The sequence below is a fragment of the Phyllostomus discolor genome, chromosome 11 (genome assembly GCF_004126475.2).
Source record: "Phyllostomus discolor isolate MPI-MPIP mPhyDis1 chromosome 11, mPhyDis1.pri.v3, whole genome shotgun sequence".
Classification (NCBI taxonomy): domain Eukaryota; kingdom Metazoa; phylum Chordata; class Mammalia; order Chiroptera; family Phyllostomidae; genus Phyllostomus; species Phyllostomus discolor.
In genome coordinates this window covers 79,036,639-79,062,320 of record NC_040913.2, presented here as the reverse complement: position 1 = coordinate 79,062,320, position 25,682 = coordinate 79,036,639, and the positions used below count along the sequence as shown (strand labels likewise).

The 25,682-nt window shown below is 39.3% G+C and overlaps 1 protein-coding gene across 1 annotated transcript in view; it reads left to right on the top strand.

The window, feature by feature from the left end:
- TNKS (tankyrase) overlaps positions 1-25,682 on the top strand; it is a 173,776-nt gene that overhangs the window by 108,888 nt on the left and 39,206 nt on the right. Inside the window, exons 6-12 of the mRNA XM_028526418.2 lie at positions 5,660-5,754; positions 7,232-7,298; positions 7,608-7,794; positions 12,602-12,723; positions 14,278-14,369; positions 14,450-14,528; positions 25,250-25,421. Of these exons, the coding sequence (XP_028382219.1) occupies positions 5,660-5,754; positions 7,232-7,298; positions 7,608-7,794; positions 12,602-12,723; positions 14,278-14,369; positions 14,450-14,528; positions 25,250-25,421 (814 nt within the window). The remainder of the gene's footprint in view (positions 1-5,659; positions 5,755-7,231; positions 7,299-7,607; positions 7,795-12,601; positions 12,724-14,277; positions 14,370-14,449; positions 14,529-25,249; positions 25,422-25,682) is intronic.

The following is a 25,682-nucleotide window of genomic DNA, read 5'->3' as shown; positions in this document are numbered from 1 at the left end:
AATGCTGATAGGTAAAGTAACATGAGGACTGATAAATGACCATTAAAAATGTCCAAGTGAGCCCTGGCTGGTGTAGCTCAGTGGATTGAGCGCAGGCTGCAAACCAGGCATCGCAGGTTCAATTCCCAGTCAGGGCACATGCCTGGGTTACAGGCCATGGCCCCCAGCAACCGCACATTGATGTTTCTCTCTCTCTCTCTCCCTCTCCCTCTCTCTCTCTCTCTCCCCCCCTCCCCCTCCCCCTCTAAAAAATAAATAAATAAAATATTTTTTTAAATGTCCAAGTGTGTAAGATAGTTAATAAGGCAATAATAAGTAATAACTATCATTTGTTGAGCTTTTTCTATGTGATATTCTTAGGTGCCTTATATAGTCATCTTTAATCCATAAAATAATAAAATAACCTTTATGGTAGGAATTATAATTCTCATTTTACAGACATTAGAAGCCAAGTCTCAGAGACATGAAGGAATTAGTCTAAAAGCACATATCTTAAAATTTAGCAAAGCAAGAATGCAAACCCAAAGCTTAAAAGCCTTTACCCAGACTTATGCTAAAGTTGCACCCACAGTTTTATATCAGGGCTGTCGGTTGCCACCACTTTAGCTATGCGTGTATGCATAGGATAAGTTAGAGCTACCTTTAATGCCTTATACTGCCCTGCAAATCTGTATCACAGAAGACAAATACATATATGCACGTTTTTTTAAGTGGTCTGATTCCAAGAAGATAACTTTGAATTTTGGGGCTACTTTAAGTAAGGATTCTTTTATTGTAAACATTCGACAATATGAAAATATTTTCTTAGAGTAGATTATATTTAGATAGATTTTTAGATAAGAGCTTTTGTATTTATAATTGCTCCATACTTTATCACTGTCCACATTTGACTTTTGAAACATTCCAAGTTAACCCTGGCTGGTGTGGCTCAGTGGATTGAGTGCAGGCCTGTGAACCAAAGGGTCGCTGGTTCAATTCCCCATCAGTGCATATTCATGGGTTGCAGGCCAGGTCCCCAGTAGGGGGCGTGCAAGAGGCAACCACACGTTGACGTTTCTCTCCCTCTCTTTCTTCCTTCCCCTCTCTCTAAAAATAAATAAATAAAATCTTTTTTTTATTCCCAATCAAAAACAAAATGTTTTAAGAATAAATTTGAGGTGTATTAACTGACAGTGTATAATGATGTCGTAATTCTTGTTAAGAATTAAGATGTTAAGATGTCTCAATGATGTTGAATTCTTGTGTTTACTAGTTTACAACCACCACAAAATTGTCAAATAACATGTGTGAGTATTGTACAAATGGGTCTGCTTTATTTTTTCAAAGCTGAAATTATGCTCTGTTAATTATCCTACCATTTAGAAAATTACTTTTATCATTGCCTTGCCACTTGGCAATCGGGGTGTAAAGTTGGCAGTATGTGGTAACCATTCATTAAATTTAGTCTGGGCCACATGATGTTAATTGCTTTGCATCAAAAGATATCATTTGGTATATGTAATGTTTAGTTATAAATTTTTTCTAGAGGAAAAACTTCTGGGCTCTTAGTAGCATAAAGCTTGTTTAAATTATCCTTTGTTTGCAATTCATACTTTTTTTTTCTTTTTTGCTTTATACCATTCCCTCAGATTTATTGCATGCATTTTACAGATTTTTTATGTGCCTTCTAGTGATACTATTTAGTTTGCATAATTAGCATTCACATTAGAATGACTACTTGGAAAATCTCACCCATATTGTTCTCTATTTACTTTCCCTGTGAATTCACCCACTCCCATAGCTCAGCTGCCTCTGCTTAGATGCTGGTACCAATTTTGCTAACTGGCACTGTCGTAACTCTGTCCTAGATTAGTTCTGCAGTCTTCTGTTATATCTTTTTTCATTGGGTTTGCCCTACCCATTCAATTCTTTATCTATAGGTAACTAGAGTGATCTTCCCAAAACTTCAATCTTGAGTAATTTTCTGCCTTAAGTCCTTGAGTCCTTGAGAAGTTTCCCATAGTTCTTATCTCCCCCAATCTCATACTATTATGTACTTAGCCACTGACATTTTTTTAGTTCCTCAGTTATACCCTGGCCACTTGGTATTAATATATACTCCTCACAGTACCTGGAATAAAGTTTCCCACCCTTTTGCCTCGATGATTTGTGTTCCTCTTCCAGTCTTTCCCCAGGAGGCAGATCTCCTGAGACCCTTCTGTCCCACCCCTTTGTACCGGCCTCTAGACTGGGGCAGGGACGCGTCCGCTAGCCTCTTGTGGCATCCCGAACTTCCCGTAGTATTTGTCACATTTAATTGTATCTGTCTGCTTTCTCTGGTTGGCTCCTCAGAAATTAGACTTTTGTCCTGACTCACCTTTGGCCTGAATAAAACAGCATTTTATATGCATTTCATTTAGGGACTTTGTTTTTAAGGAATAAGAAAACCTATAATGGCAAAGTACGGAGCCTTCTTATTTGCCATGCTATCTCTAGCACTTAACATGGTGCCAGATACATGGCAGATGCTAACATTTTTAATGAATACCACTGGTGAGCAAATTTGTGTTCAGCCAGGCACTCAAATTCAATAAACCCAGACCTCAGATTCCTCCCCCCGAGCTCTTCTCCTCTCCTCACCCCTCCTTCCCCTTCTTCCTCACTCCATTTCCTTCCTTTCTTTCATTTGTCACTGACATTTCCAAAACAGAACTTATGTATTCCTTACCCGTGTCAGTTATCAGATTTTATCAATTCTGCTTCCCGATGGTTTCTGACACTCACTCCTCAACTCCATTTCTTCACAGATGCGTTATGTCAGGCTTCCTATCATGTTGTACCTTGTCAGTTACAGAGCCTTCTGATTTGTTACTTGCATTTCAGCAGTTTAAAAACAAAATATAGTACCATTTTAAAGCATTATAGTCTCAAAATGATTTTTAAAAATCCAGAAACTAGATATTTTTTCTTATGTCTTATCTTTCTAAATTAACTCTGTGTGTATTCATTTATTTAGTAACTTTGTTCATTTTCAAGAATAAAAACTATTATTGAATCAACTACATACAAATATAATTTTCTAAAGATACATGAAAAAGGAAAGTCTTTTTGCTAATCAGCACTGACGATGTCACTTTTTCCATGTAACGTTAAATGCCAGCCGTGACTTTTAACAGAGCTCACTGACTTACTGACCAGTCCTCCGAGGCCATCATCGTCTCTGGAAGAAGCTTCCCAGCCATAATGTGAAGTGCAATTTCGTCTTAAAAATGGGCCAACATGGAATAACAGGGACTTGTTTTACTTTCCTTCCTGAAACAATAAAAAAGAAACCCACTAGACAAAATATATGAAACAATGGTTTTCAGAAATTGGACACTAGGCAGTACCTGGCAGGGATCCCTGAGGGACAGGAATACAATGAGCTGAGTTATGTGATTGCTCGAGTTTCCTGCCTAGTCAGCATTTCCAGGCCTCAACTCGGGTTGGCGAAACCCAGAAGGAGCCCAGTGGGCTCCCCAGTTTGAGAAGATGGACTTAGAAGTGCAAGGAGACCGTGGGGCAAGGGTTAGTAGGGTGGAGGGCCGGGGGAAGGAACGCTGCACAGAGAAGAGAGCACTGGAGGTCTGCTGATGGTCTCTTCCCTGTCTCCAGCCGAGTACTGGGTTACACGGGTGTGATGGGAGCCTGCCTGAGGCCGATAGAACCACCGCCCAAAAAGGATTAAAGACAGCCACCTTAGCAACTCACATAGAATCTGTCATCGTTTTTGTTGCCTTCTGCCAGAGTAGGCAAACCTCGTAATTCATTAGATGTCATAGAGCACTCGGAAGGGCAATCCCTCACCAAAGAAGAGAAACTAGTCCTGCTTAACAACGTTTAAAAGCAAGCTTTGGAAGCAACCTAATACATGTGTAATTGGAGACTCTGAAAGAAAGACTGGTGGAAGAGAGGGCAGAAAAAGTATTGGAAGAAATAATAACTGAAAGTTCTCCAAATTTGGTGAAAATTATAAAAGCAGATTCAACAAGCTTAGTGAGACGGTGGAGGTGGGGCGGTTAAGAAAACTATACCAAGGTACATCACAATCAAATTGCTTAAAGCCAGTGATAAAGAGAATGTATTAAAGCATCCAGAGGGGGAAAATCGCATAACTACAAGTACAAAGGAACAGAGTTAAGCATGTTGGCAGATGTCTAGTCTGAAACAATGCAAGATAAACGACATCTTTAAAATACTAATGGAAGGGGAGAAACAGTCCTTGGAAATAACTCGATCCACCATGGAAGTATTATTTGCAGTAACATTTGACATGTGTCTGAAAAGTAGACACTTAGATGGGCATGTTGTTTGATGATACAAAATTTTTCATCTATTTTTTATATAGCATTTTATATTTTAAAAGTGCTTTTCTATGGGAGAAAACTTTATTTTCACTCATTTTTAAGATAGCTAGGGTGGGTGATTTTATGTTTTACACGTGAAGAAGCTAAAATACATAGGTAATATGATTTTCAGTTCCATAAGATCTAGAAATATAATCAGGTTTCTTGACTTCCTATTCAGTATTCTTGTCCTGAGGTCTCCTCATTATTAGCTGTGTTTTGCTCAAAAAATACTTTTTAAACTTAGAGACAATCAGAGCATATAAAATATGTGGAGTGCTATGAATGCAGTAGTAGATAATACAGTATTTAGTAATTCTTTGGTATCTTGACATTTGGAATAGTATGTAAAGGAAGTAAATTGAAAATCTTATTAAATCTCAAGGCCTAAATAGAAAACAGGAAAAATTAGAGAATATACAAGTATATTAGACCATGTGTGAAAAGATGTTACAGTATTTAAACTTCAAGGAAATGAGTGAAAGTGGAAAAATTGCTGTGGTTGTAGAGAAACTTTTAATTAAATAATGTTATTTCTGATTTTTTGAAAGTTGAGTTTATTTTAATTACTATATTAAATTTCAACAGAGACCCTTTCAATAATTTGGTTCAAATTAAAATGTGGCAGGAATTAGTTGGAAAAAAACTTTGTTTTCTTCTTGTATTTATACTGCATGTGTAGTATGTAAAATAAAAGAATTAAATACTACCTTGGCATTTTTCATTGCATGCAATGTAGCAAATTAGTTTTGACCCATTGCTAGCAGTTGTGTGGAATGAATATGGTCCATTGTCTTTTTTGTTTCCACTAAAGTTTCTTCAAATAGTTCCCAAGGGAGGGTTTTCAGCCTTTCCTATTTAAGAGAGATTTTGAGTAAGTCTTCATCGTAGAAATGGGATTGAAGAGTTAGAACTTGAAGGGGGATGGGATTTAAACAGGCCACGGAAGAACGTCTCCGGTTACCAGCGGTAGGAACCCTGACGTGTCCTCTCGGGACAGTGAGAGGGGCTCTGGCTGGGAGGGAGTCCGAAGTGCCGCAGAGAAGCTAGGGCAGGGCTCCATCACCAGAAGCCTTCACAGACAAGTGAGAGAAGCAGGTGGGTGGCGCCGAAACTAGCACTTACTCTTGAACTGGAGTGAATTGTCTCTCATCCAGTTAGGAAATACGAAGTTTTGACACTTGTATGTATGTTAACATTCATTGGTTTAAATCTAAACAAGTCTAGATTAAATGACAAAGCAAAAATTATGCACCTGAGGAAGTGAATGTGGGTTTTTTGTGTGTGTTTTCTAGTCTACTCCTTTGCATCTAGCAGCGGGCTACAACAGAGTTCGCATAGTGCAGCTGCTTCTCCAGCACGGTGCTGATGTTCACGCGAAAGACAAAGGGTAGGTGTGTCCATTGTTTCCTTGGATGGTTTTGCTTGTGGATGGTTATGCTTTCTTCTCAACATCTGATGCACTGAAGTTGTTGAGCACTAGGCAAAGATCATATATCCCTTTTTTTTACAGCTTGGTTTGCATTTTAAGAATGTTTGCAACTTTGATGTGATTTTATTTTCATATACTACTTATTAAGGATGCTTCTCATAATAATTTCCTTAATTAGTTTAATTTTATTGCAATTCTAATATTTGAAGTTAAAATTTGTTTCTCTCAATTGCAATTATTATTTTTCAACTCAAGTTGCATTTCAGAAAGACAGAAAACAAATGTAAAATTCTGATCATCTTTTAATATAGTTATTATATTTATCTGGCATGAAAGGATCATCTCTTATTAATAAGCCAAAACCCTAAGTATACAATATTCTAATTTGGCTTTTTCCCAATGAAATCTTGGATATCTGACCTGGGAAAACCTAAAAGTTCCTTATGAAGGTTGACCTGACTGGGCGAGGGGCCATCAAAGAAAGCAGTGATGCCATTTACTTTATGTGGAGGTGTATTTTGGAAAACTTTGTACCACTTTCCTGTCCAGTCTCCAGAGACACAGGAATCAAGTCGGCTGTCCTATATATGATGGGCTGACATTTCTCAGTATTCCACTTTAAGATCAGAAAGATAATTTGACCTTACTACCCAACTAAAGTAGATTTGTACTACCCTCTTGGAATCGGCAGCATGGAAAGGAGAAGCCCTGGAGGAGGGTTTTGTTTCGCTTTGCCCCTTTCTGTGTCAGGAAACAGAAATGAAGAAAGAACTCAGCACTGGAGTTTTCAGAGGGGGAGTCCGTGCATTTCAGACCCTCTCCTTTCCGTGCCCTGTTTCTGTCTCGCCTGCGCCAGGTTTTATGCCAGGCACGAGTGGCGTCCCAACAGGATAGGGCTGCATGTGCCTGATGCTCTTGTGCATCTGTTTCCCTGTGCGTGTCTGAAACAGATGGGTGCACAATAGGTGAGTCATCAGGAGAAGTACAGCACAGGGGGTCTTGGACTCATACAGTGATACTTTGAAATGCAAGCTACAGTACTTTGGCCATTTCATTCTTACGCTGGAAATTACTTTGCAAGTCAAACAGAATGGTAGGAATGTTTCAGTTCTCCATCCATTAACATTTATTTACTGTAAATACTTTATATATAAAGCATGCAGTTGTCAATTAGCATATGTTCTTTGTTTGCCTGAATGCTTTTCTAATTGGTGTTTTTATCAATACTTAAGGATTACATACACAAAATACAAAATAAATACAAAAGATTGAATATTAACTGTGTTTTTATATAATCTAATTAAATACTTTAAAGTATCTTTAATATAATTATATTGGGATTGGTTAGACTTTTGTTTCTTAGCACTTCTTGGATAAATGACCATAGTAATTTGTTTGAAATTTCAGTATTTTCATTTGCCTTTTTTTCATTTAGTGGACTTGTGCCTCTTCATAATGCGTGTTCATATGGACATTATGAAGTCACAGAACTGCTACTAAAGGTAAAAGAAATTTAAAATATTGAATTTTATTTGCTTCTTTTAAACTTGTCATGAGTTTTCATGTGTTTTTTACTAAATAAGATTTTTTAAGAGAATAAAACAATTTTTAAAAGTATTGTCATTGCTTAAAATTTTAAAACATTCACCTTATTTTAAACTATTTTTTAAAAGTTAAAATTAATATAATTAAAGTATTCGTTGACATTTGAAAGAGTTGTATCTGACATTTACAGTCAAATAAATGTCTTCTAAGTTTTGTCTGATCCAGCGAAATGATTACTGACCTAAAACTTTTTATTCTCAACTCAGCATGGAGCCTGTGTTAATGCTATGGATCTCTGGCAGTTCACTCCGCTCCATGAGGCTGCTTCCAAGAATCGTGTGGAAGTCTGCTCTTTGTTGCTTAGCCACGGCGCTGATCCCACTTTGGTCAATTGCCATGGGAAGAGCGCTGTGGACATGGCTCCAACTCCTGAGCTCCGGGAGAGATTGACTTGTATGTATTCATATCCTGAAATCACCGTTGTTCATTGCAAATTAAGTATCTCATTTTTGTTTAGTTGTTAGGGCTGGTGTTTTGTCTGACTTGGACGATATCCTTCCATTCTGACCCATACACTAGTTTAAAATCCTCATTTCTGATCATATACTTTTCTTCATGATACCACAGGAAACTTCATATTATTTATTATTCAACCTAATTCTAATTCACAAGGTAGGACTCCCCCTACCACCGCCTTTTTTAAGGCTGAGGACGAGCCAGTCACTAACCATTTATTGATACCTACTATGTGCTGTGCAGTGGCAATACAGCAGCATAAAACCAGAAGAAAATCGGCACTCGCGGAGCTCATGTCCCTGCGCTATGGTTATGGTAGATGACGGCTGACGTTACCGAGCACGTACTGTTCCCCAGCCCTGCAGTGCTGCGCGGTCACGCCTGATTTCTTATGTGTGTCAGAGCCCAAGTAAAATCTCTTGTCCACATTTACGGGAAGATAAGTTTTAAGACTCAGTGGAGGTAATCTAAAATACTAATACATATTTTATTTATACACACACACACACTCATTTTAAATAAACTTTTTGTTGTAGAATAGTTCTAGATTTATAGAAAAGTTATAAAAACATTCCAGAGGTCTCATATACCCCATACCCAGTTTCTGCTGTTACTAACACCTTACATTAATACGGCACATTTGTCACAATTGACAAGCCAGTGTTGATAACATTATTAACTAAAGGGCACACTGGATTCACATTTTCCTAGTTTTCCCCGAACATCCATTGTCTTTTCTAGGCTCTCATTCAGGACACCACATTGCATTTACTTGTCATATCAAATATTGAGATATGTTTAATTCTGTACAGGAGCATTTCAGGTTTCAGGTGAACTAGGCAATACTTACCTATTTTTTTTAACTGGTCTATTGTTTGGTATTCTCTCTTTTATCTGGGATTCTAAGAATCAGGTAACTGGATTTAAACACATGAGAAATCTTTAAATGATAGCTTTAGAAAGGGGGCTTAGTCAAAATGACGTTAACATCTTTTATAGTAAAGCAAATTTCAGACTAGCTCATGTTAAAAGAGAAAGAGGTCTTTGCAGTTTTGATCTTCAGTGGAAATTTAAACTTACTTTGGTGCTGGAACAGATGAGATCCACTGGATCCCAGGCCACGCAAACCAGATCACAGCTGGGCGGATGTCTTGGCCGTGAGCCCTTGGAGAAGCGCCTTTCTTCTCCCTCCGACTCAGACGAGCCTTGCCGTCTGTTGTCTTGCATCATACAGTTCATGTTTCTGTGTGTGTGCCCTGTCTTCCCAGGGAAGTTTAAATTCCTAGAAACACCTGGCATGCAAATTCTGCTTCCTTCGCACCTGCGCAGTGCCCTGAGTGGGTGGCACCTGTGTCAGGCTGCGTCTCCACCTGCCCCCACCTAGCGCAGTGCACTGTGTGTGTGCTCAGCTTATTGAGTTGAGCTAACTCAACTCAGAACTAATATTTTAATCTGTTTCTCATTTCCTTCTTTTAGCTTATACCCTGGGCTTGCTTAATCCCCATGTCACCACTTTATTTTCCTTTCCATCGTTTTGCAAATTATGACTGCTATTATGAGATTTTGAATTATATTTCATTGGTCTGATTCTAACCTAAATCTGAATATTTAACCTAAATTTGTATAGTTTTATAATGGAAGAAATTCCCTGATAACTTTTTGAACTTCTCAGTGTCTCTTTTATTTTATTAAACAAGATTCTACCAAGGAATTATCTGAAGGAAAGGGCTTAATGAAGTTAGAACTTCTCTAACCCACTTTGCATCTTCATGCCCCCTGCTTTACCCAGGTGTCCACAATTGCAGAATGCTTTTTAAGAACATCATATAGATCTCAAAACCGGTATTTTCATCAGACCTATGCCTGCAGTATTTTCATTACACACATTGTGTTTCTGCTCTTGTCTGTTTTTTTAATTTGCTGTTTTTATGAAGCCAAATGAGCAAAGTAGTTTGGGTTCTGCACATAATTGGAGCTAAAAACACTGTAGCTTTCAGTCTTGTTTCATACTGCATTTAGAAAGAGAAACTTTTAAGGCATTTTATAAATATTAAGTTTTCAGGGTAAGTTTCAGTAATTTGCAGTTTTCCCACTTTTTTTTTTAACTACTTCACTTACCTGAGGTTTTAAAAACAAACCTTTAGGTAACCCTTGCATTTACAAGGACAGTTGCATAATTGATAGATTTTTTTTTCATTTTCTGGGTTATTTTTTTAATCTTGAGTATTTGTCAATGAAATATTTTAAATTGGGAAGTCAATTTGAGCAGAAATCTTTACTTTAAAATTTTTTTAAAGAGCCAACAGAATGTTTCTTGTTATTTGAGAAAATATTAATGCTGTTTAATTCTATCATTGCTTCATAATTCCTTAGTACTGCAGTCTTATTGTTTATGCTTTTCGTAAATTTGCCCATTTGGTTTTCTTCTGAGTCAACTTTCCTGAACTTAAAGGAGTAACTTCTCTAGACAAATGGATGAACAAAGCAAAACCATACTTTTTACTTGAAATCAGCTTTGCAGTTGTCAGGATCCTGCTCCTTACATGTGATGGTTTATAATTCTCTCACTTTATCCCTAATTTGTCTTGATATACAATTTTGTTGTTTGAAAATACTGGTTTGCTTTCATTCAATCTGGATTTAGGGGTTTCTGAAGTTTCAAAGTCCTGTGTTTTGAGGAATTTAGCAGTGCTAATATACCACTAAACAAGAGATTATATGAAAAAAATTCTTTCAATGAACCTACCAAGACTACTATTTTATAAATATTCATCATTCATGCAACAAATGCTTACCGAGTAGCTAATGCACTGTGTGGGCAATAGGACTGCCATAGCAGATAAAACGTGTGATATGCCCCGTGACACAGGCTGAATGTAAGTGTAGTGGACTTCATAGGAAGGCTTATCAGAGAATCTGAACTGAGACCTTGAATGATGATCAGTAGTTAATAAGACACGTGTGCCGGTGTGTCTGTGTCTTTTTTTAAATTGAAGTATAGTTGACATGCAGTAATATATTAGTTTCAGGTGAATAACACTCACATACCTTATGATGTGGTCACCAGAGTAAGTCTAGTAATCATCTATCATCATACAAAGTTATTACAATATTGTTCATATTGTAATATTATTACAATATTAATAGGCTGTACACAGGCTGTACTTTCCTGTGACTTATTTATTTTATAACTGGAAGTTTGTACCTCTGCATTTCCTTTACGGTTTTCATCCATCTTCCCACCTACTTCCTGTCTGGCAAACATCGGTTTTTCTCTGTGTTTGTGAGTGTGTTTCTGTTTTGTTTTGACCACATCTTTATCCATTGGTCTGTTGTTGGACTAATAGGTGGCTTTTATACTTTGTCTATTTGAAGTAATGCTACAGTGAACATGGGGTGCATATGTTTTTTTCAAATTAGTGTTTGTGTTTTCTTTGGATAAATACACAGAAGAGGAATTGCTGGGTTTTATGGTAGTGCTTTTTAGCTTTTTTGAGGAGCCTTCACGCTTTTCCAATAGTGGCTGCATCACTTGACAATCCCAATACTACGCAAGGTTCCTTTTTCTCCACATCCTTGTCAACACTTGTTGTTTGTTAGCTTTTTGACAATAGCTATTCCAACAGGTGTGAGGTTTCCATTTGCATTTCCCAGATGACTAATGGTGTTCAGCATCCTTTTATGTCTGTTGGCCATCTGTGTGTCTTTAGAGAACAGTTTTCAGCTTTTCCTTAATAATTGTCATTTCAAAATGAAAACCAAATTTGTAAAATAGAAAATAAGACTATATGTTTTTAATAAATAAAAGTATTGGATTCTGCCCTAGATGGTGTGGTTCAGTGGATTGAGAGCCGGCCTGCAAACCAAAAGGTTGCTGACTCGATTCGCAGCCGGGGCAAATGCCTGGGTTGCGGGCCAGGTCCCCAGTTGGGAGCATGCGAGAAGCAACTTATTGATGCTTCTCTCCCTCTCTTTCACCCTCCCTTTTCTGTCTCTAAAAATAAATAAAATCTTTTTTAAAAAGTGATTAAAATTTTTTTAAAGTATTGGGTTCTTATTTATGCAGTTAATTTAGAAATCCCTTTTTAATAATCTTTCTTGCTTATATAAAAATAAATAAAATATTAATTGTTCTTTGAAAAATTCAAATTCTGGCACCTCCTCCATAATTCAGTTCCTTCTCTGTCACGACATAATCATTGCATAATATTTTGGTGAATATTTTTCTAACTGTCTTTTTTTATATTATTAGTTACATTTAGTTGTGGTGGCAATAGTGGTAGTAACAGTACAAAAAACTGGATTAATTTATCCTTCATCTTGTGCTACTTGAATTTTTATTTAATAGTACATACTTCTATGTCAGTAAATATAGGTCTACCTTTTCTCTGTAAGAGACACAAAGTATTTCAGTGGATAAGTGTTTACAAGTTATTTAACTAGTTTCTATTTGGTGGACAGTTAGGGTGCTTGTTTTAAAACTTTCCTGGAGTGAGTATATTTGTATGTGTATCTCTATGAACTCTTAACAGTACCAGCCAGTCTTATTTCAGAGCATACATCATTCATAATTTTTCATTAACCTACACCCTCAATCTTTGCACCTTTATCACTGTATCATCATGCTGCTGCTCTTGCTAAAGTAGAGAATGTGTAAAGTTAATAATTTTCATAATTTATAATTATGCTAATGATTTTATAGGTTTTACATTTTTGTTAATGTCAACCATTATTGTATTAACAGATGAATTTAAAGGTCATTCTTTACTACAAGCAGCCAGAGAAGCAGACCTAGCCAAAGTTAAAAAAACACTTGCCTTGGAAATCATTAATTTCAAGCAACCACAGTCTCATGAAACTGCATTGGTAAGATTTTATTGTTTATCGCTTCTGTGGGCTTTTAATAGCGATGTGAGCACAAAATATGGTTTTATTTCAGAACCTCAAAATAACTGTGGTATCTGAAGTGACAGGGATTTGCATTTTATTGTTGGTTGGATTAATTTTTAAATTTGGTTCAAGAGGCAATGGTTTTCAGGGTGAGAACAGACTTGCTCAACCTTGATTTGGGAATTATTTTTACATTTGTTTTTACCCAACCATATCACAGCAAATCCACCATTGTGGCCTGTGCTTTCATAGATACGAGATGTGATTTTCTCTATAGAATCTTCTTTTTCTTGTGGTTGCTAGACAAATACGTATTTGTTTTCTGTAGAAGATTACAGTATTTTCAGAGATACTTGCATTATCCTTTTGAGTAACCACATTCTAAGAATTAGTACATTCATCATTAAAAAAAGGTAAGATTGTGACAGTTTTTTTCCAGACTGTACCAGTTGTCTTTAAAGTTATTCATGTTTTCCCTTCTAAGGTACTTCTTGAAAAATCGGTTTATGTTCCTTTTATGTCTGTTGGCCATCTGTGTGTCTTTAGAGAACAGTTTTCAGCTTTTCCTTAATAATTGTCATTTCAAATGACAATTCAATTGCCAGTCCCCGGGACTGGCCAGGGTAACTTTCAGGTGCAGGGCTGGTTAGAGTGCTCCCACACTCAGAATCCAAACCCCGGTGACGCCTCTGTCTCGGACCTCCCAACATTCTTCAGTTAACACTCTCTCGGGGGCCTGGCCCAGACTAGTCCAGCTGCCAGCAGTGCATGCGGCAGCCGCGGCACGCGTGTCCCCGAACTGAAGTGGTCCCGCTGTGTCCCACCCAAACACATGCATGGCCAAACACATGGCCCGCAGACAGGGACTCAGAGACGTTCGTGCCACACAGCGTCGTGCCAGGAGACGCTCCAGGTCACAGAACCAACCTGGCCCGCTGTTTGGAGTGTTCACTTTCTTTATTGTGAATAGTTTTTTACTTTTTAAATTTTCACATGAACATTAATATGAAATGGATTTGAATATAAACATTGTATAAATCTAGGATAAAGCAAACTTTCTGAGAGTACTTCTGCCTCTAAACTCTTGGAAGTCTCTTACCTCCTTGCCTGTCCCCGGGCACAGAGGCTCATTCCCGGCGGTGCCGGCAGAGCCTCTGCGGAGGAGCCTGGAGAAGTGGTGCCTGCGGGGCTGGCAGCCTCACGCAGGACTGGGACCTTCAGTTAGCGGGTTCCGTGGCTTCGGAGACAGTGTTCCGATACCTGCAAGTAAACATAGACTGGATAACTATGTGTTGGCTAAAGGAAAAGGAAAAAGTCTTTCTTAGTACTTAACTAGGAGCATAATTTCACCTTTCTTTCAAGACTTAGGTTTTGTACTTCCAGGGTACTTAGGAGGAATTTCAATCATCTTGATCATGTAAAATATATATTTTGAGAGAACAGTGTTCTAAATAGCGTGTGCTCCTTAATTCAGAAATCTACGTTTAAATAGAAGCTTATTTTACTAACTTACTTTTATTTACTTTACAGCACTGTGCTGTGGCCTCCCTTCATCCCAAGCGAAAACAAGTGACAGAATTGTTGCTTAGAAAAGGAGCAAATGTCAATGAGAAAAATAAAGAGTAAGTGCCATTGCACTTGTCCGGTTCTTAAAGGGGAAGTGCACTGGGCGTTAGTAAACTGCCTCCTCTGCTCTCCACAGCTTCATGACCCCGCTGCACGTCGCCGCGGAGAGAGCCCACAACGACGTCATGGAGGTTCTGCACAAGCACGGAGCAAAGGTGAGGCGCGCCGCACACAGAGTGCCGCCCTTGGCGTTGCGTGGCCAGCTGCTCTTACGGCTGTTAATTTCTTCCAGAAAGTCAGAGAGAAAACAATTGTATACAGGGCTGCTTGTGCGTATTTGAATTCATTGATTCTCCTTTAAAGATGATTTAAATCTTATGACTAGTAAAAAGAATTACCTGTGTTTCATTGTACTTTACAGTCATTCTTCTACAAAGCAATAAAATGTAACTACAGTCTTAGCATTTGAAATACATTTCAACTTTGCATTATTTTATTTTAATACTGGAATTGATATTTTTTATAGTCAACACCAGTGATGGTTTATCAGAAAATAATTTAGGTAAATAGTAGTCAAAATATCACTATTTATTTTAATGAACATCTATATTTCTTCAAACCAATAATGATAATTTTTTCCAATAACCTCAATACTAAAGAGTTTTAATTTGTTAAAATAGTAATCTTTATTTAAGGATAAAAGAATTAAGATCTGTTAATGGTTGCCGTGCAGATTTGCGCTGGCAGCCTCCTTAGGTCCACGTGTCAGCCTGTCTGGGCCACGTCCCAGCCCCAGGCGGTTGGTTCCTGAGGAAGCGTGGGAGTCTGACTAGGGAGGGGTTGGCGGTGGAGACTCCCTCACCTGTTCACTTTCAGCATCCCGCGGCGTATCGCACTTCACATGCGTCCCACTCAGGAGATGGATGGATGTTACCCCAGCCAGTGGGATAGAACCCTTATCGACACCATTGTTGGGGATAAGAGGGAATGACCGTGGCAGTCTGACAGCACACAGAGGTTGTCTGGCTAGTTCAGGAATTAAATTTTCAGGAATTATCATACTTAGTGTTGTGCTTTTTTAATAAAAATAAGAGAGTTCAAAATTTGCTGATAATTCTTTGACAACAAATGACTATTACTTGTATATAGGTACTTTTTAAAAAAACAAAACATAATCAGACCCTTAAAGGTAAAAGTCACATATTTTAGAATGAATAAGAAAGTAACTGAGTTTTAAAAGGAACTTTTAAAAATGAAGAGGATATTTTGAAAATAGATTTTTAGAAAATGTCCATTATCTTTTTAAATTTGTTTTGCCCCCAAAATGATATGAATGTGTCACCCAGTTCTCTTATCTATATAATTAAAAACCTTGAAAACCAATTTCTAAACTGTTTTAAAAGTCTTTCTTAATTTGTGTTTAGATGGTTTTTGAATCTATTAAAGACGCTTTAATGCAGCATCTCCTTATAAGTTCATAAGAACATCAAGAAAGATGCAATCTTAGTAGCAAAATGTCAGTTCAAGCCTTAGCGTAATTAGTTAAATTACATGAAAAACGAGCTGTGCGATTTAGAAGGCATTGCCTGCAAGGCACTTTCTCCAGCGGCTCTGTGTGTCTGTGGGGAGAGAGCCTTGTCAGCCCTTAGGACCAGCCCAGGAAGGAGCGCTGAGTCAGGCCCGTGCGTCTCTGTCACAACTTTTAAAGGATTTTTCTTTTCATTGAGCCAAAAGGTATTTTGTACCATTGGTAATTGAAATTTTTTTTAAATATATTTTATTGATTATGCTATTACAGTTGTCCCATTTCCCCCCTTCACTCCCCTCCACCCTGCCCACCCCCTCCCACCCACATTTCCCCCTTTAGTTCATGTCCATGTGTCATAAGTTCTTTAGCTTCTGCATTTCCCATACTATTCTTGCCCTGCCCATGTCTATTTTTCTACCTACCATCTATGCTATTTATTCTCTGCACCTTTTCTCCCTCTCTTCTCCCACTCCCCTGTTGCTAACCCTCCATGTGATCACCATTTCTGTGGTTCTGTTCCTGTTCTATTTGTTTGCCTAGTTTGCTTTTGTTTTAGGTGTGGTTGTTAATAACTGAGTTTGATGTCTTTTTTTACTGTTCATATTTTTTATCTTCTTTTTCTTAGATAAGTCCCTTTAACATTTCATATAATAAGGGCTTGGTGCTGATGAACTCCTTTAACTTGGCCTTATCTGAGAAGCACTTTATATCTCCCCTTCCATTCTAAATCAAAGCTTTGTTGGATAGAGCAATCTTGGATGAAGGTCCTTGCCTTTCATGACTTGGAATACTTCTTTCCAGCCCCTTCTTGCCTGTAAGGTCTCTTTTGAGAAATCAGCTGACAGTCTGATGGGAACTCCTTTGTAGGTAACTGTCCCTGTATCTCTTGCTGCTTCTAGAATTCTCTCCTTCATTTTTACCTTGGGTAATGTAATTATGACATGCCTTGGCGTGTTCCTCCTTGGGTCCAACCTCTTTGGGACTCTCTGAGCTTCCTGGACTTCCTGGAAGTCTGTTTCCCTTGCCAGATTGGGGAACTTCTCCTTTATTATTTGTTCAAGTAACTTTTCCACTTGTTTTTCCTCTTCCCCTTCTGGTACCCCTATAATTTGGATGTTGGAACATTTAAAGATGTCCTGGAGGTCCCTAAGCCTCTCCTCATTTTTTTGAATTCTTGTTTCTTCATTCTTTTCTGTTTGGTTGTTCCTTTCTTCCTTCTGGTCCCTTCCATTGATTTGAAACCCAGTTTTCTTTACATCACTATTGGTTCCCTGTGCATTTTCCTTCATTTCTCTTATCGTAGCCTGCATTTGTTCATCTAATTTATGACCAAAGTCAACCAATTCTGTGAGCATCCTGATCACCAGTGCTTTAAACTGTGCATCTGATAGGTTGGCTATCTCTTGGTCACTTAAAAAAACTGGCTCTGGGGCTTTCAACTCTGTTTGAGCCATCTTTTTTATTTTATTTTATTTTTTTTCCCCCTTTGGTCTGGTTGTGCCTGTTACATATGAGGGGCGGAGCCTTAGGTGTTCACCAGGGCGGGGTACCTCAGTTGCTGGGTTGTGACGTTGTATATGGGGGTGGGGTCCAAGAGGAAACTATGGCGCCTACTCCACTCTCACCAGGATTTCAGTCCCCTTTGCCGCTTCCCGCAAGCAAATTGGTCCCCTCTGGTGCTGGTTCCCGGGCGGGTGGGCTTGTGCACTCTCTTGGACTCTGTGGGTCTCTCCAAGGAGCCTCCTGTGAGGCTGAGAGAATCTCCCGGCCTCAGCCCCCACAGGTGTTTTCAGTCGGTGCCTTTAGGCTTTTTTTCCCGGCGCTGGGTCCCTGGGTTGCGAGGTCTGTGTTGCTGCCCGTTTTCGCTTAGTTTGCGTGCACAAATGTGCGCCTGCGGACAGCCAGCTGCCTTGCGCCCCTCACTGGGTCTACTAGTTGCCTCCCGTGCCCAGGGTCTGCCACCAGTCTGCCAGCTGCCATCTGCACCCTGCACGCCCGTGTCTGCCAGCCATCGCTTTTTCCTGCTGGGACCCCTCCACCCGTCTCAGTAGGCCTCTGACTCCACCCCTCCTTACCGGTTTGGATGTATGGTAGTCAGACTTCCATTCGGTTCATTTCTCTCTGTTGTGGTTGTTTTTTGTTTGTAAATTTTTGTTGTCCTTAGTTTTGGTTGCACAAGGAGGCACAGTGCTACTACCTATGCCTCCATCTTGGCCGGAAGTCCGGTAATTGAAATATTTTTAAAATTTTAATTGTTTCATCTCTTTCCTGCCCTTGGTGGTTACTCTTTTTGTACAAGTTTTATACATATTTATTATGTATTAGTAGAACACTGCTTAGTTGTAATTTACAAATGAGTGCATGTATGTTGTGTGTTCTTAAAACATTTTTTATTCATGAAGTACATGATCCAAACATGTGGCTATCCTTGCTTTAAAAGGACAGTTGTTTTTAATTAAAAAATCAAGATGATCTGAAATGAAAGGGAACAGATTTACAGATTTATTACCTGTTTTGAGGGTACCATACTGCATTGTTACATAAATAAGGTCTTGTTGCTTTTAAGCAGACAATACTAAGCTAAGTGGGCTTTCTGCTATACTTCAGAGCATCACATTTACCATTGACCTATTTTTCAAAATACATTATAGCACCTTGGCTGGTGTGGCTCAGTAGATTGAGTGGAAACCTACAAACCAAAAGGTCGCTGGTTCAGTTCCTGGCCAGGGCCCCTGCCTGGGTTGCGAGCCAGGTCCCCAGTTGGTGGTGTGCAAGAGGCAGCTGGTCGATGTTTCTTTCCCACATCGATGTTCTCTCCCCTCTCTCTAAAAATAAAATCTTTAAAAATAATATTAAAAAATGTAAAACCTTATGGTATTTATAATGTTCTTAAAAACCCATGAATAAGGCTCTTCATTTTGGGAAAATATCTATTTGTTGTCTCCCATGAGTCATTTTATGTCATGAAGGTTCAGTGAAAAATAGCTTCATTTTATAACCTGCCCTAGTCAGCGTTACTCGAGCACTGTGGTTCTCAGTCTTCGGCCGCCCTTCCTGTTCACAGTGCCTTCTCATCAGTAACGTCAGAATCCATCAGGGGGGTATGTGTACTTCGAAACGCCTTGGCAGTGATACAGAATGACTTTTGCACTAGCATATTCTCCCTAGTTTTCCACTACAGTTAAACTCAATCCCGAATACCTGTTATCAGGTAATTCAGAATACCTGTTATTAGGTACATTAAAATGGGAGGGGGGAGTCCTATTTACTGGGGCTGTGAACCTATGGATACCAGTTGCTATCCGTCCAATCACTCCTTCCCTGGTTCCAAAACAGGCTGCTGTCCCTCGGGGTTGGTTTGCGTGGTGACTAATGCATTAGTAAAAACCCAACTTAGCTACTGTGGGCCCTGACGTGTGCTTGCTTAGTGTTCTTTCTGGGGAACTTGTGGTTTCAGTTTGATTTTCAGGCACCTTGTGGTTTCCTATCTGATTCTAAAAACACCTACAAAACAAGCAGCACCAGCCTTGAGTGAAGATTCCGCCCTCTTGCGCCCTCTTCCGTCCACCGTCGTGCCGCCGTCTCCACAGGACAAGTTCCGTTCTCCAGCCAAGGCCCTGGAATCAGGAAGGGCAGGGAGTCTGGCAGGGAGAGTTACTACCAGTAATTAATGTCTGTCTTAGAAAGAACTCAGTGACAATGATATAAGCCAAAGCACTCTTTTGCATGTTAGACTAAACATATTTTACGTATTAATATAGACAGGCACACTTTTCAGCTTAGAATCCTCCACTTTCTAGTTTTGTGACTTTGGACCTAATTCCCTGAACCTTGTTTGAGCTTACAGGTAATACTCTCATTACTAGTAAGTATAAGCATTATATTTTTTCCCTAGTCGTTTTTTCAAACTTATATACTATGTATTTCCCTTAATTATCTGACTTTTTATATAAAACACATATGTGTGTGTATATATAATCCCTTTATAATTTCTTAATTCACTGACTCAACAAATACTGAGATGCAACATGATCAAGACTGTGTGCTGGGTACTGAGGGAGATGGCAGTTTGGAGTTAATGCAGTTATCAGACTTGAAGCCAACCCTAAACCGGGTCAATGGCATTAGTAATGAAGAAGGAAGGAAAAGATGAAAGCCACTCTGAAGGACTAGTTGCATTACTTGGAAATGAATTGGCATTTGAATGGTCTTAGAAAATGAAGTAAAACTGCCAGAGAGAAGTACTGGTTTCCTGTGCCACAGCGGTGAGTTTGTACTTGAAGTTAATACGCTAGAGCAGCGATTTTCAACCTTTTCCATCTCATGGCACACGCAAACTAATGACTAAAATTCTGGGACTCACCAAAAAATGTAGTCTTTGCCGATCTGACAATAAAACTAGGTGTAATTTTGATTCATTCACACTAGAAGTTGTGTTGGCTCTTGTCATTCTTTTATTTGACGGTCTAAGGGAAAAGAGGTCAGTGCCCCTGAGGTCCGGTATGGCATGTTTTAAAAATTCTTGCGGCACACCAGGGTGCCATGGCACACCAATTGAAAATTGCTGTGATAGAAGAACATTTAGATAAACCTAACAGTTGGAAATAAATCACTGTCATGTAAATAAAAGAGAGTTTAGGATCAGAAATATCTGTTGGGCAGCCAGCAACAGAGCGACCATCCAGTGTGGGAATGAGCAGGGCTCCTGTGGGAGGACGATGGAGAGGCGAAGTGGGAGGCAGGCAGGAGGAAGCTTTGAGGGTGGCCCATGTTGCAGAGCAGCGGAAGAGGGGACAGAAGGGCCTGTCTCGGTGTTGACTAAGTGTAATGTGAGGAAGAAGAAAGAACGGGTGAACAGTCAGTGCTACAGAGAGGAATCAGGGTAGACAGTGGCATTTAATTTGGCAATTCTCACGTGAGGGCTTTGGTAGCTTTGGAAAGCAGCATTCCAAAGTAGAAGTAGACAATTAAATTAAGGTCTTAGCAATAAACAGCACACTCAAAACAGGTAATTTGAGGAAAGTTTAAAAAATTATATACAAAGGTGTGGGCAAGTTTAAGGAAATCAAGAAGGAATGAGGTAATACTAGTAGCAAGTGGGGAGATGGTGTCATCCCTAGGCCTAAAGGGGCAAGGGAAGGACAAGGTCACTGGGACCAGAAAGGGGAATAGCCATGTGGAAGAGGCCACCTGACTGCACCTGCAGTATGTGACAGAAGTATTCAACCCTACTCCTGCCATTTTTCCCATTGGCCAAATACAACAAGAAGTTCAAGACCACAAGAGCCCACTGATGTGATCCATGCAAGTGATTTTCCTAAGACACAGAGCAGGGTAGAGACTGGATTTGGACTCAGAGGGGTAAGCAGGCAATATTTAGCAAAAAGACAGAAAACAAATGGCTAGTAAAGAAAGGAAGATTATAATAAAATGGGGATATTAACCAACTTATGTGAGAAATCCACTTTTATCAGAGTAAACTTCTATATGTTAAAAAAATTAATAATTTTCTTTACAAATGCCCTGCTTTGCAAGATGACTGTAAGCCTAAACAGGAGTGAGATTGAGATTTTATCTTTTATACATCAGTTTTTTCTTTATTATTGCTAGTCTACCCTGGCATTCTACATTCTATTGCTCCTGCTTTGTCTGCTCTTATTATTAAGTAGAACTTGAGCTCCAATTGCAAATGGTATTATTAATACCTAAAAACAAAAGGTTTCATTCAGATGTACTTTTTTCCATACATAAAAGCACTACTATTTTGTCATTAGTGAGCGTCTGTTAAATGTGTAGAAGATAACAAAATTTCTTTTGATTTTTCATGTCTTAGGTTGACAGACTCATTTACATTGTATGTAAGGAGAAATTGTGTCGATAGTAATTGGCATTAAATGAGCTTATTTTTCACACTGAGAATTGATCAACAGTCTTTGCTTACATGTTAGCTCATTATAAGGACTTTATTAATTCTATTCTATAAGTGGATTGATAAGCAGATTCCGTTAGTCCATAGGTGTTAAAGTGCTTTAAAAGCTATAGTTCCAGTGTATCTTTTATAGTTCAGATAATATCTGAGGTTTGATTGTATCAAAATACACCAAAGAAGCTAGTGTCTCAGAGACATACTAGTTACCAGTTACAGAGCAAGTAAATTTAGATTAAGCACAAATGGAAATCTACTCTGTACTTATGTAAATGTATGCTTATTCCTTTTTTGAGATAATCCCGTGGTCATCCCGTAGAAATAATCTGTAGGAATTGTAGCTAAGAGTCCCAGAAGACTAGAACAAGGAATCTGGGAACCCTTGGGTACCTTGGCTGCCATTCTCTCCCTTTGTCTCTCTTTCTGAGGTTGCGTGAGTTTCTCTTTTCTACCAGTCTTTGTTCATCTGCTTCATCTTTTGTTTTAATAGACTATATTTTCCTGTTTTACTTTCATATGGTCTAAATATGGCCTTTGCATCCCCTGCCTTATGCCTTTGACTTAGAACTATACCCCCTGCAGCTACCACTGCTCCCGAGTCTTAGGGACGAGGAGAGGAGAACGTGAGTGAGGCATCAGCGTGCTCAGCACGGCTGTTGGGTTGGCGTCCTCCAGTCTGACGGGCTGCGCTCAGGGATTCTTTCCCAGGCACTTAGGGCATGGGAGAGGGGAAGCACCCCTTTACTAAAGCGAAGAAATTACCTATTATTATAATATTCATATATACCTCCTTTTGGAGAGCTTGATTGTTTTTTTTTTTAATTCCACATGAATTTTGAAGGTTCACAAATAATACACTCAAGTTCGGCTAAAGAGAATTTGTTAGTCAGAAGTTATGATTAGTCTCCTAGGTACAGAAGAGGAATGAAAATCTGAAATGATACATGAGAGCAAGATCTGGGTAGTCTCAGTGGAGAGTTGTGACTTTGTCCTCAGAGCACCTGGAGAGCCAGTGGAGGTGTTTGAGCAGGTAGCTGCATGAACAGAACCCTGCTTCAGGAAGGTGGATACTCCCTGTGAGATTCCTTTCTCACAGAAAACCCATTGCAGACATGGAGACTCAAGGCGCGTGTATAAGAGCTGGCATAATCATTGGCAATATTCAACAAAAGTAACTTTTTAAGGTTTTTGTAAAAAGGGATGAGGTCATGTTTTTTACCTTCAAGCTAAAAAAGGCTACAAAGTGCCTGCCACCTGTTCCCTGGGTTCTAGTGTCAAGACACAGAATCGACAGGTTTATGTAGATATTTACCTACGTAGCCATTTGAAATAGCATTAAAGAAGGTGAATCGCTGTTTTCTGTATTGTGCCCCAGGTTCCCCACACGCATTTAGAGAGAGAAGCTCTTCTTACACACAGTGTTTTTAATGTTTAAAAACACTGTCTGTACTGGACCCGCTGTTCAGCCGGTCTGCTCAGACACTGGAGGGAAAACTGGCTGGTGTTAGATTTACCGAGAAACTGTACGTCTGCCTCTCCCATTGCATTGCTAAGGTGTGTTCAAGGATAACTTTGACCAAAGGCATATTTTACCTTTTACAGTGACTTGAGAAACTAACCTTCATAGAGTGGGGCTTCAGTATAATCTAATAAAGCTTGGGGTATGGCAGCCCTATTAGACTGTGATAAAAAAAATGCATATATATAGAAGAAAGCAAGGTAGTGTAAAAGTAAATTATAAGTAGTCTTAAATGACATGTGGAGGGATTCATTCAAGTTTAAATGAAGGCATTGAACAGTCACTAAGCTGAGGAATAACTTGGTAAGTCCTGTATTGCAGAGTAATAATTCTCAAGTAATTCTCAAACCATGTTCCTATGGTTTAACAAGCTGCATTGAGGATTTGCATCACAATGATTGAAGAATTTAGTAGGTTTCTTACCCAATTTCCAGAAAAATGTTAATAATTAGAATATTCTCAAATTTGTGTTTTCCTTTGAGGTGAAGAAATAATAAAGAAAGCCCTGGCTGGGTACAGAAAGGTTGTGGGTTCGATCCCTGGTCAGGGTGAGAACAGGAGGCAACCCACTGATGTTTCTCTCTCCCTCCCCCCCTCTACCCCTCCTTCCTTCTCTCTCTATCTCTCCCACCCCCTTCCTTTCTCTCTAGAATCAGCAAACATATCCTCTGGCGAGGATTTTTTTTTAAAAAAACAGGTTTTAAAAAATAATATTCATAGAACAGTTCAGGCAGCTTGTGTTTTCCATCGGCACATGCTAACAGCTGCACGTTCGTTGATGCCGTCTGTGTGTGAAACGGTCATTTTTCTGTTGGCAAAGGTGATAAATATGTCAGCATTCCGCGGCGAATTCTGTGAAGCCCCATTACGAATTTAGATGAGCCCTCGCCTAAACAAGTGCGACAGCCTCACTTGTATCGATCGATGATAGACTGGAGACAGGGAGATCAGTTTTTTAAAATCCTTTTTTTCTTTCTTGTGCATTTGGTGGGTGTGCACAAATGTTCTGAGTAACCAACAAGCATGTACTTGAGAATTTACTGTGCTCCCTTAAGAGGAGCTTCATAGAGGACCCAGGAAACATAATGCAGTCCATGTTGTCAATAATCTTAGTTTTACTTGGTAGACAAAAACTTTTGTAGTGTTATAATTTATAACATAGCACTGAATTGACATGGGTGTTCAGAAAGGAAGTAATTATCAAGGCTTCGGGGAATCAAGAAGGGCTTCTTAGAGGAGGAGGGGGAGCTTGGACTGGATCTCATGTGCAGGAAGGCGAAAGGAGGGCCTTTCTGAAGCAGCAGCATGTACGGTGCCCCTGGACGTGGGTCCCGGCCGCAGCGGAAGGGGTTTGTGGGACACCCTGGGACACGGGTTGTCCGCCAGCGTGATCCAGAAGTTTCATGTCGTCTCAGTTTTAAAACTTACTAGATTATTATTATTCTTAATACCCTTCAAACTCTTAAAAATGGAACACTTCATACTTAAATCTTTTTTATTTCTGGCTTAAATGTGTTTGTAATTCAGTTAGGGCATTTTATTATAATTTATTTAATAAAAAAGAAATGTACTGCTTTGACCGTTTTGTTTTTTTTAACATACTATGTTGTTTTGCTATGCTGTTTTGCAAAACAACATACTATGTTGTTTTGGATGTCAGACAAAGTCCCAGCCCTCATTCCGGTTGTCCAGGGGAGTGGCCCAGTGTAGAGGATGGACAGAAAGATGGTCATTTAGGGACAGGGATAGGTATGTAGTAATTTTCAGTAAGGTGGTCAGAGGAGGGTAACATAAGGAGATGATACGTCATGAGAACCAGTGACCAAAGTTAATAATGAATTATCCTTGGCATTTTTCAAAAAGCTTTGACAATTTCTTTTTCTCATTTGAATTTATTTACTTGAGTATAAAAGAAAAGAAAAAGAGACGTTCAATCTCATGTGCCCACCCCATGATTTTTCAGATGAACGCACTGGACACTCTTGGTCAGACTGCTTTGCACAGAGCTGCCCTCGCCGGCCACCTGCAGACCTGCCGCCTCCTGCTGAGCTACGGCTCTGACCCGTCCATCATCTCGCTGCAGGGCTTCACGGCGGCGCAGATGGGGAATGAAGCGGTGCAGCAGATTCTGAGTGGTGAGTCGGAGCAGCCAGTGGACCTCCGCCTCTCCCTCTCCCTGTTCCTCTTCCCCGTCCGCTGCCAAACACGGGCAGACTGTGTGCCCCTGTTTTACCAGTGGCTCTTTGGAATGTTTGTTTGTTTAAATATTTTTCCTGCCTTTCCTTGATTAAAGTTTAGCCTGGAACCCTGTCAGCCTTTTTTTGCTGAGGTGAGATAGGCATCAGGGGAAGGAAGCAAATACTCTTTAATTTTTTTAGTTTTAATTTAAAAACCTG